This window comes from Harpegnathos saltator, unplaced genomic scaffold, assembly GCF_003227715.2.
Source record: "Harpegnathos saltator strain DR-91 unplaced genomic scaffold, Hsal_v8.6 scaffold38, whole genome shotgun sequence".
NCBI lineage: Eukaryota > Metazoa > Arthropoda > Insecta > Hymenoptera > Formicidae > Harpegnathos > Harpegnathos saltator.
In genome coordinates, this window is record NW_020230183.1 from 3028173 (window position 1) to 3040706 (window position 12534).

Genomic DNA, 12534 nt, shown 5'->3' on the forward strand with positions numbered 1-12534 from the left:
AATCGCGCGACCCCTTCGATGAGCCGACCGACCTGGACGAGATCGGCCGCTCGCTTCCTCGCGACTCGTTCCCCGCCAGTCAATGATCGTGAGCGACGATGCGGGGATTGCGAGGCGGAAAGAGAGAGGAAAGAGAGAGAGAGAGAGAGAGAGAGAGAGAGTTTGGCGCGAGCCGGAAAGTTTCACCTTTTCCTCGGGACGAAGGTAATAAATCCCCTTCTCGGCGCGAAATGTGGCTCGCGACGAAAGTAGCGAGCCGTGACAGTTTCAACCCCTTCGCCGCCGCGGTGACGCGCGATCCGCCGGCCACTCGGGGGTGCTTCTCGCGGACGTGCTCGGTTGTTACGATTGATTCGCGAGAGAGTTTTTTTGTACAGAGTGTAACATATAGACATATAGACATACAGTATGACGGGTTGCCTGTCCGTATTAACCCGGCGTCATTGTGGTGGTAAAATGTTACACGCACGTTGGGGCGGGTCATGATTCCGATTATTGTTTGGTCCACCCTCGCGGTGTCAATTCTGGTTTCGCAAAGCTAGTAACTTTTATGGAACAGTAGTCTCTTACGTACAGGTGATTTGATGAAATATTTAATGGCTTTAAAAACGCCATGACTCAGCCTCAATGACGCCGGGTTAATGCAGAGGTTTCCGAGAAAGTCACTCGTTGATTTTGTTGATAATGATATTTGCCGTGTTCCCCCAGTTAGGACAAATGCAACTAACTTTGCAACATGTTCGTTATGACAGTTTATCGACCGTTTACCGATAGGAGTCGAGGAGTCGTTGAATTAAAACAGATGTTTGAACAATGAAACTGAGAAATAAATATTACGGAATAAAGCAGAATAAATAAGAGTGATATTTAAAGAGATAAATAATACAACATATTTCTTGGTTTCGCATAATTTCTTAATTGTTTTCTCACGTTGGAAAACTCGATAGAAATTGGAGATTAGGAAGAACGATACAGAAATATTTAAAAGTCTTATATATTATGTTTCATGCATGTTTCCACAAAAAATCGCTTCTGCAAAAGTGTGAATAGACTACAAACGCCAATATACATATTGGTTGCAATTTAATCGACCGCAACCATCAAGCTGCGAAAAATTTCGAAAAACAGGCCCCTATTTTCGATAAAAGATACAAGACTATAATAGCCCTATAGACTGTAAAAGGCTCTATTTTTGATGCCAAGATACAAGACTATAATGTACCGAAAATATATCGCTTGATAGTTGCGGTCGATTAAATTACAACCAATATTTATGCCGCATTTCAAGTCCATTCATACTTTTTGTAGAAGCGATCTTTTGCAGAAACATACATGAAATACAGCATGCAAGACTTTTAAATGTTTTTCTATCGTTCTTTCTAATCTCCAATTTCTATCGAACTTTTCAACGTGAGAGAACAATTGAGAAATTATGCAAAACCAGGAAATGTGTCGTGTTATTATTCATCCCTTTAAGTACTACTCTTGTTTATTCCGCTTCATTCCGTAATATTTACCATTCTCAGTCTTCCATTTTTTGAAACATCTCTTTAATTCAATAAGGCTCGGCTCCTGTCGGTTTAAACGGTCGATAAATTATCGCAATGATCACGCTGCAAAGTTAGTTGGATTTGTCATAACTGGGAACACTGCAAATATCATTATCAGTAAAGTCAACGAGTGACCCTTTCGGCAACCTCTGCATTATCATCCGAATAGGGGCAAGCAACCCGTCATACTGACCTGTATGTTGCTGTTATACATTGCCTGTACATTGCCTCGCTCGGCGAGGACCCGCCGGGGCTTCGGGGGAACATTTTGTAATACGCGGAAATGCAAGACTGAAGCGATGGAAATGATCGTTCGCCCAAGACAAGTGAAGCATTGAGTGCGTGAGCGCAAACGCGTTTAGCGCGGCGATGGCTCGGCCGGCGTCTCTTTCGCGAGAAAACCTCATCGCCGACGAGGCGAGCGGGGCCGAGTCGGGGCAACGTTCAAACAAACTACGGCGGTTAATAAAGAAGTCGGAATAACGCCTTAAAAATGCAAACGCGGAACGCGCGCAAATAATAAATACCCGGCTCACCGAGAGCAAGAAACGGAGGAAGTGAGAGACGCGAGGGGGGGGGGGCGGAGTACGCCGCAATGGATTTACGACGAGCAGCGCGCGTTAGATGAAGAGATGTGAGAGAAGGAGAGAGAGAGAGAGGGAGAGAGACAGAGAGAGGGCGAGAGGGGGGAAGAGGAGGAAGGAGGAAACGGGGTGGAAATATAAAGAGCAGAAGCAGGGGTTATAAAAGGCGAATACGCAGGGAGCAGCGACACACGAAGAACGTTATATGAGTGAGCGGAGAAGTGAATAAGAGCAAGCTGGATGAATTGCATTATAGCTCGGAAATGAGGAGAGAGAGAGAGGAGCGAAAAGAAGGAGGTGCCATTCGTTCCGCGTCACGAGACCAAATTAGTCCTCCCGAACGAGTGAGCTGAAACGATAAATGAAAATAGTCGCGCGAAATGCCGCGCGGAGAAAACGGCACGCACGCGGATAGATGTCCGGTAAAAAAAGGACCTGGGGGGAAGGGTGAGCGGGCGCATAATAAAGTTAAATATAATATCTAGAAATTTAGCGGATGAGGCCAAGATGACTTGCGAGAGAGGGGAGGGAGACAGAAGTCGAGCTCGCGCGATGCGGACGAAATAAGCGCGCGGTGCTTTGCTAAATTACCTGCAATCAACGTTAGTTGCAACATATATTTGTAACCTAAAGAGAAAGAAAGAGAGAAATAGAGGGGGAGGAGAAGGAGGAGACGGGTAAGAGAAGGGATGATGAAAAGACGTTAGAAAAGGAAAAGCTGTGTGCGGCGCGTTTCCTTCGCGAGAAACCATTTCTCGGGTTCGTCGAGATACGAAGATGAGGGGGGAAGATGAGGGGGGAAGCGGGAGAAGGAGAAGGAGGAGGAGGAGCAGGAGGAAAGGCAAGACGGATAGGAAAACGGGGAAAAACGGGAAAGGAGAGAGAGAGAGAGAGAGAGAGAGAGAGAGAGAGAGAGAGAGAGAGAGAGAAAGGCAGGGCAGAGAGGTAGTTCGCTAGAAGCTTCCTGTTCCTCGCCGGAAGGAGGAAACGCCTTCCCTCCGTCCCGGCGCACCACCGGTGGCGCCTAACCGTCCCTCGCGTATTGCCAGGATACTCGCCGCCTTCGATCACGTTCACGACAACGAGATATCTAAATCGCCGTCCCTTCGCTCGAGCGTAACTCTGCCGACGTGATTTACAATAATACCAGCGATGACGTCGCCTTCGCGAACATTCTTACCGAGCGAGCCGGGATCTTAACGTTCTCGAGCCACACGCTGGGAGAGAGAAGGATGGCTAATCTCGCTAAAATCGCTGTCACTTCCGGCGTCAACTGTGTCTCCTCGTGTTGTTGCCCTAGCTAAAAAATTGCGCTAATAATACGCGTACAAAGTTGTTGTTGTTATTATTAATATTTAGTGAGAAGACCGTTCCCTCTCTCCTCGATTGGCGACGTCCGCATCGGGACGATAGTTAAAAGAACGCTCGGTGCACATCCTGCGTATCCTCGTCAAACTTATTTCAGATTCGCGGCCATCGATCGTATCCACCATTGAGAAAAAATTGTATTAAAATTGAACAAATCTTTGTTCGAATACGACTGTGTGAATACATTTATTTAAATTAAGCAATTATTTTGTAAAATTGTAAAATTCAAGAAGAAAGTTCACATTCAGAGAGAACCTCTGTATTTCGTTTTAGAAATTAGTCGCTTAATTTGAACAAATTTATTCACAGTCGTATTCGAACAAAGATTTGTTTAATTTTAATACAATTTTTTCTCAACCAAGTCAGCGAGAACGTCGATTTGTGATTGTGATTATTGAGAAATTGACAAATGAATATTAGCAAACGCGATTTAAGCAACATCCTTCGTTTTTTTACATTCTCTAGAAGATGAAATAGAGCCGCTACACGAAAGATGTTATTTAATATGTGGAAAATAAATAATTTCTCTCTCTCTCTCTCTCTTTCTCTCTCTGCTCTGCCGCTCTCGACGATCGCACTTTGCCGCAACAATTTAAACGAGTACACGGCCACACCGAGAGCGACGTACAATAACTCGGTGTCTAACGGCGGAATCAAATAAAATTCTCTTCGGCCTTCGACGCGTGGCGAGCTTATGAAGAATCGCGTTTCGGCCGAGCGCTCACTGGAAAAGAATATCCGGCCGCGCCGCGCCGCGCCGCGGGCGTTCCATCTTTGTCCGGCTTGTCGGACTGTCGCTGTCGCGCTGTGGGCAAAAAGTGACTAGTTTCGCGAAAATTACAGTCGTTTCTCCGACCAGCTGTGTGGAGTCTCGCTGTTGCTCCAACAGACGAGCAACAACGGCGAGCAATGCAGCGATATTTGCCGCAAATGCCAAACCTGCCGGTGTTTCGCGGCGGAAGCGGACAAACGGAGAAAAGCTGCGGAACAGGACAGCGGGCTTCGAGTTGCGGTCGAGGCACGGTTCGGGAATAAGACATACGACTGTATAAATCCAGCGCGCGAGCGGCTTGAAGCGGTAGCGATATCATGCGGAAGACACTTACCCGTGCAAGTAAGCAGAAGACAAATCACCAACAGAGTTGCTCGCTTCCTCGGTAACCTGCAAGCAGAGGAAGACGCCGGTGATAATCGATGGAGCTTCCGATTGGCCAGTCGGGAGGCCAGGCGGATCGAGAACGAGATAACGCTCGATTTCGATCTGGCCCTGTTATCGGGCCCGCGCGATTACGCGAATGAATCTCTCGCGTCGCCGCATAGTGGGGCCAGATGACATTTTTTGGTTCGAAATTCCTCTAGAGACCTGAATTTCCAACCGATCATCGACACCAACGGATGAGGGTTGATCCTGAAGAAATTCCAAAGAGATCTGTCTGGCCGAGATTTTGAACAAATTATCGCTTCAGGGTTCATGGGTTTAGAGGGTTTGTCTGAAAAGTTTCGAGGCTCGAACTTAATGTTTTACAACTGAATATTCAACGTCGAGTATTATTCTCGAGGTTCTCGAGCTCTATGGCTAGGATTGGGTTCTTGGACTATTTGGGGCTCTCTTAATATATACGGCTTCGTGCATCCACGAGCTACAAAGTTCTCGGATTGATAGATTCCTAAGTTGACGACGGGCTTAAGACTCCAAATCCCTCGGTTTTGTGCTTAACGGGTCTATATTTGATGGTTTGGTATTTTGGGCGTATTTGGGCGTTTTGGCTTAATGGGTTTCTGCTTCAAGATCGATAAATCTCGAGGTGTCTGCTGATTGGTTTTATAGTGTCAATCCGCTGAATACGCTGTTAGATAGAAATAAGTGTCGAATAATGAGTATTTCACAAGCTTCTCGCGTTTAACGATCATTTTTCCCCTTTTGGGGCTAGTAATTCGAGAAAAAAATTTTTTTTTTATTTTTGCGAGATAGATCCTCTTCGGACTTCATCCATTGGTGTCGATGATCGGTTGGAGATTCAGGTCTCTAGAGAATTTTCAACCAAAGAATGTCATCTGGTCCCAATATGCGCCGGTGCGCTTAATTCGTTCGGTCGCTCTCGCTCGCGGCTCTCTCTCTCTCTCTCTCTCTCTCTCTCTCTCTCTCTCTCTCGCGTGGGAATCGATGCAACTCTTTTTCCCTTTGCGTGTTTTTATTTTTTCCCCCTCTCGTATAGATTGCTCCCGATTGTCACATAGCGTGCATTTTATCTCGTTAAAAAACGCTAGATTTTAGACACCGGGAAGAGCCGCGCACAGTCGCGCCTCTAAATTCATCGCGCATTTCTCACCACCCATCGAAATGTCCCGATGAAAAATCCTTCGCTTCTCTTCCTCCGCCGAGGCGACAGGCGAATGAGGTAAATTTTGCAACGGTAGACCTCGCAGTGCCCGAGGTGCAAACATTAACACTCTTGAGACGAGAGGACACGGTGTGCACGAAGATCGCGCAATTTCCGAATGTCCCCCCCCCGCCGACTTCTAAATTTCAATTGTTCCATAGCGGGTTCCGACGAGGGCCGACGTCGCGTGATTTTAACGTCGCGTCAATAAATTGATGAGATCGCGACACGTGTGTGTGTGTGTGTGTGTGTGTGTGTGTGTGTGTGTGTTGTTTATCGAAACGACGGTAATTCGATGGCCGGCGCGGATAATCTAGTTTGAGTAGTGAATTAGCGGCGAAATTGCAATTAATATTACACCGACGCCCGCGCGGAATTTCGCGACGCGCATCAAGTGTGCCGTTTCGACTTTTCCACGAGCGCGTTGGCGCACCTGCGCGCATACCTGCGCGCGCTGATGGTTTTACGAGCGATACGGGATAAACGAATCAACGGATAGATGGCTAGATAACCGCATTAAAAAGCGGATTATATTGCGCCGGAATATCTGGAGCGGTCTCTCGCGCGCGCTCGCTTCGGTCAGAAATGAAATTCCCAACGAACAGTGACATTCCGGTGACGAGACGCGAGCGCGGCCGCAGTGCGGTTGTTTGCAACGACGGCGCGCGCGCCAATTTTTCATGCCGCCGTAAATATCGGCCGCTTGTAAACCGACGGACGAACTCGATTTTCCATCGACGGAATTACCATGTTTAATCGAATAAGTAAGAGCGTGACCTCGACCGTAAATTCGGAACTCTAATAAAATTGGGTCGAAATGGCGAATATCTCGGCCGAAGGCCGAGATTGCGGCTTCGAAATAAACGTGAATTCATTGGCCACGGGCCTCGATACTGCGCGCGCGACGCTGGGTCTCTCTTTTTTTTTTCTCTTTGCACAATTCGACGAATTAGTCACGGAGCCGGGACGAGGTAATCTGCAATGGCCGCGGCGTTATCTTCCGACCGTTCCAAAAATTGCACGCATACGTCCAACTCGCCAAAGCGCGGCGAGTCGAAAAATTCCTCCGCTCCGAGTGGAAAAATTAATAGAGCTCTTTGGTAAGGGTCTGATTATTTTTCCCTGACATCATTCATCGAGCCCTAGTACGGATAGGAAGAAAGGACTCTACAGAGTGTGTAACAAATGATTTAACGGGTCCTTATAAGGCAATATTAATAGAGCCTTGTAAGAAAATATTTTTATTATTGCTTGAATAAAAATATTCGTTCTTTACATTCCAAGAAATTTAGACTGTAACCTCCTTATTTCTTTATAACCTTGTCAGTATACAACAAAAACTTTTTATTCGAGAAGCAACTTTATAATAAAATATAACGTTCTTTACACATAAAAATCATGCTATTGCTTTTTATTAGAGTTTGCTGCATTTCAAAACGAAGGCGATGCTAGAAAGATCCTTGGAAATGACTAATGAATATGGCAACTAATAAAACTGATATAAAATTTGTTTTTAATCGCGGTATAACTAAAAAGTCTTTAAAAGAAAGAGCGTACTTACTAAAACAATACTGAACTATGACAATTTTATCGCACGCTTCAGATCTTATTAATTGTCTATAACAAAACTTGATTTTTTATATCTAGAGCATCCTTAGAAGATCCTTCCAAGGCCTACATCAGTTTTCCATGTTAAAGCGTTATTATATTTCACAAAATCTAAGGCATCTCTAAAAAATTCTTCCAAGGCCCTTCTCAGCTTTCTCTATCAAAGCCTTATTTATTAAATCTAAGGCACCTCTAATAAATCTTTCCAAGGCTCCTATCCAGTTTCCCCTATCAAAGCCTTATTTAGTAAAATCTAAGCTTTCCTTGAAAGATCCATCTCTAAGCCTGATGTAGCGATAATGAAGCATCCCTCTTTAGAGCATCCTACTTTGAGCCTTGTCGGGGCTTAAGGCTTAGTCTACAATAGATGCTTTAAGCTTTAAGAACTTGACCAATTACAGCCGAATATTCCTCCTTAACTTTGATTGCGATTGGTCAGTTCCTTAATGCTTAAGGTTCAAAGTGCTTATCCAACATGTTGGGAATTGCCCGATTTACTTAAGGCTATAGAAATTACAACTTAAATTGGCACTTTAAGCCTTAAGTCTTAAGAAATTGATCAGTCAACGGACAATGTTAAGAAGAATATTCGACTACAATTGCGGTCAGTTTCTTAAAACTTAAATCATCTATTGTGGACGAGACTTTACACGCTTCGTAAGGACGGCCCTAACAATGTTTCGCTCGAGTTCTCACGTGCCTTCGCGCTCTCGCTACACGTTGCATTTTTCCGCGATTTCCACCCCCGCGTCGCTAACGACGCGCTAGCGGGGGAAACAGCTCGGGGAGAACTGTGCAGCTGACGGAATTACAAGCGATAATCTTGCCACCGCGGCGATCGCCGCGGCCCGGCTGACATTCGCCATTCGGGCTGACCATCGGTATGTACATGCCCGTTACATAAAACCGCGCCGGTTACATAGAGCCATCAGCGCTCAATGCGGCTGGCGATCCGCGATGGCGGCGGCGCAGTCTTGGGTGGGTTAATTGGCGACATTATCGGCTTCGCGTGTTGACGCGCGGTGGCGGCGGTCGGCGAATTCCGCCGGCGCAGCGTTCTCCGACGAGGGGGAGAATTCCGCTCTGTTGTCGCCGGTTGTCGCGCGAGTTACCGCGAGAAAGGACCGTCGAGTTCGCTCTCGACGTGCGAGTTGTTACGAGGCGACTTTGCAAAAATCCAACGGCCCACCTTGACGAGAGCTTTTGCTTCGCCGAGCGTAGCGTTTCGAGAAATGTGACGCGAAGGAAAACTGAAAGATCACAAGTTCACAAGCTGCGATTCTTCTTGCGATTCCGTCGCGACGTTGACGTGACGTCGCTGGTATCCGCTTTCCGATTTCTCGAGCGAGAGTCATGCTGTCAAAGTCAAGGTGAGAGGCGCGATTAAACGATGGTTAGGGGAGAGAGAAAGAGAGAAAGAGAGAGAGAGGGAGAGAGAGAGAGAGAGAGAGAGAGAGAGAGAGAGAAAAGGCCAAGTTGAAAGAATTTCGAGATTTCTGCGAGCAATATTCTCAACAATCTCCAACGGTTCTGAAATCTGATCCATTGAAAAAACCATTGCGAGGCGCTCTTGAGAAGACCGCAAAGTCTTCGTCCAAGGCGTTTCTCCTCTCATCTCCCAGTTTCCGAGAAATCCGCTCGGAGACACGCGGAAAAGCGCACTTTCCCGGACCGGAGCGTTTCGTCCCGCGCGAATCTACGACCGAGCATTCGCGGAAGATACAAATTCCCTGCGTAAAACGTGTACGAAAATAATAATTTCATGCAACAGAACGATATGACAGTTTCATCGTGCAAAGTTCTCTTCACACCTAATTGTAATATATTATTCACATAAAGAGAATCGCATCTCTCGCTTCGGGTCAGGCCGCGGCGAAGAAAGCGGCGCGAGGAGGTCCTCGGAAAAGGGACGAGGGCACAGATGGCCGCCGGAGCCTTTGGTGAAGAGAGAACAGCGCGCGCACACAGAGAGATACGTCGCGCGATATCGTCGCATATGCGGCGTGTCAGCTTCGAGCACTCGGCCATTTGCAAGCTCATGCGAGCCCCCTAATCGCGTCGCTCTCGCCGAGGGGATGAATTTGGACGGCCGCCTTAACGGCTCTCCGATGGCGTCGCGTTGGCGTCAGATGGGCGTCCCATGAAACGCGTATAAAGGCCCGTCTACAATGGCTGCAAGAATAAGGTCGTAAGCGTGAACAGTAAAAAATGGACCAGCCACAGTCGATTATTATTAAGGCCCATCTACAACGGCTGCAAGAATAAGGTTCTAAGCGTAAGCAGTAAGAAATGGACCAGCCACAATCGATTGCTATAAGAATAATTATTCTTATAATAATCGATCGTGGTTGGTCCATTTCTTACTGCTTACGCTTGCAACCTTATTCTCTCGCAGCCATTGTAGATGGGCCTTGAAAGGCTCGTCTACATTAGCTGTGAGAGTAAGGCTGTAAGGTTGCGAGACACGAAATGAAATATTTTCATTCGCTGGCAGCTTACGTCACACCCTTACAGCCTTACTCTTGCAGCTATTGTAGACGAGCCTTAAGACTCGCGTTTTACCGCCGCCGCGCCGCGCCGGAGTGTCACGTGTGGGCGCACGTGGCGCGCGCGCGCGATCCGCGCTAATCGTCGGCTGATAAACGACCTGGCGACTCGCGTCGTCGTCATATTTTTGCCCGCTAATCGCTCTAATCGTTTCACCACCGCCATGCGGGCGCGCGCGCGCGCTCGCGCCATTATCCGCGCCGGGGCGCCGAGTTAACAGAGATAACATTTGCACCCGGACATACACCGCGTGTGACACGCGGACTGACGTTTCCATTAACCGCTGCATGCACTCCCCGTCGGAGCGGCCCTCCAAGTGCGACGACAACGTCGGGGACCTCCCCCCCTCCCCGTCGGGGATCGCGCGTGAAATAAGACGCGAGCGAGGCACTTTTGAATTTTCAGCGCGACGCCTCGCTCCGCCTTCGTTATCGATACTGTTGATTAATCCTCTGCACCCCCCAAAGAGGAATATTTTCAGATTTTTCCTTCCGTCAATAATTATAGTCGATAATTATAGTTATAATTTGTCGTGACGAATTTACGACTTTACTTTCCGGCTGTGTGAGGAAAGCATCATATCGGGACCAATTAGATTTTGCTCAAAAAATTGTTAAATTCTTAGAGAAACAGAGATCTTTGTTTCCTTTAATGTCGTCGCCGTGTATTTCATTGCCTTATCGCTCTTTGTCTTTAGATTTTTTTCATGCCAGCGCAGCTGGCATTCCGAGTTGCCGAGTTGCGACGAACGTTCATGTCAGCTGTGCTGGCATTCCGAGTGCGATGAGTTAAGGTGGCGCGCGGCGACTTGCTCGCTGTTCTTCCTCGAATCGATGTCCCGATAATTGCGAGCTAAACTTTTTCACACGGTACGCCAGGTGCTTTTTGGGGGGACTGATTGCGTGAAATTACGCAGACGAGGCAGATCTGACGGTAAAAGTCGCTGTGGAATTTCGTAACCGAAGAGAACGAGAAAACGTATCGACATTCCGCCACCGTTTGTTACGTCCTTCTGCTTCATACGCGTTATTTATATTTTGGGGCCGAAGTTTGGCGCCGTTTTAAAAAATACACCGCGTCCTTCTCGGCGGGACGAACTCCGCTGACAGTCTATTTCCGCGCAGCTAGATGACGCGGCGAAATTGAGGAGAATTTGTGCGAGAGAAAAAGGAACGCTACAATGTAACGTGCCCCTTCTCTCCTCCTTCCCCCTTCCCATCTGTGCATGTGCAGGTGACCGCGCCGCGATCGGTGACGAACGAGTCGCCGCGCGAGAGCTTGTTAAATCGTCGCGAGGAGTCCGCCGTATCGATCGTCGCAGCTCTCGCGAGCGATCGTTATGTTATATTTAATCGTCAGCACACGTGCAACGACCGCACGGCGCAAACGCGCCGCAGTTGTTAATAACGAGATAATTCAATCGCGGTCTAATCGCGATTCGATCCATTGCCTCGCACGCACGCGCGCGCGCGCGCGCGCGAGTAATAATAAATTCATCGCTCTAACTGCATCGGATCTTTCTTCGTTCATTTTTTTTTTTTTCGTGTTCTCGCCGCGTGACAAATATTGTCCTTTCGGGAGGAGCGCCGAATTTAAGAGGACTGGAGGGTCAGATTGCTGAAAAATCGTGCTTGTTTTTGATCGAACTTTTTGTGACGAACTGAATAAATGTGCAAGAATGAAAATTTTAGGTATAGTTATGCAACATGTGAAGAGTGGAAAAATTTTGTTTATTAACAAATACTCGTATAAATATACGATATAGCTGAAATATATATAGCTGAAATATATTCTCCTTTTTTCTTTTTTTTTTTCCAAGTTATCGTTTTTAATAGTAATATCTCGGCTCTCGATGGTCCGTCGAGAGCGAATTTTAGCTAGAAATCTTGAGGCGGCTTATCATTATCCGGTGAAGCACTAGAAAAGAAAATCGAACAAAATTAACAAAATGGCAGCTATTATTAGGAAAAAATTCAAACTTTTCAGCTCTTTTACAATAAAAAAATTAATATCTGGAAATGAAATATTTTGACGGAGTTGTCCGTGGTTCAGGCCGAGAGCAAGGTGAACAAATATTATTGCTTCAAAATTTCAAATCGATACGAAGCTCAGTTTCGGAGAAATCACTGCAAAAAGCTGAACGATAAAATTTCGAGAAAAACGCGTTTAAAATTTAAGTGGACGTATATTTATATGAGTATTTGTTTAAAAACAAAATTTTTCTACTCTTCATATATTATATAAATATATGTAAATATTCATTCTTGCACACATTTATCCAGTCACAATATCGTGTTGTATTGTGACTGAATAAATATACTAAATATATAATAAATAAAAAAATAAACAGTATTGTGACGAAATTATTCGTCACAAAATCATTATAAAAAACAAGCACCATTTTTCAGTAATCTGACCCTCCAGTTCCCTTAAACAAACTGCGCGCGACGTCGCAGAAGTATCTCAAGAGACGAGAAACAGCACAGTGGAAAACGA

General features: G+C 46.4%; 1 protein-coding gene across 1 annotated transcript in view; it reads right to left on the reverse strand.

Annotated features, from left to right (window-relative positions):
* Positions 1–12534, reverse strand: part of Cad87A (cadherin 87A) — a 168432-nt gene that overhangs the window by 109159 nt on the left and 46739 nt on the right. The window contains exon 2 of the mRNA XM_025300681.1: positions 4609–4664. Within this exon, the coding sequence (XP_025156466.1) occupies positions 4609–4664 (56 nt within the window). The remainder of the gene's footprint in view (positions 1–4608; positions 4665–12534) is intronic.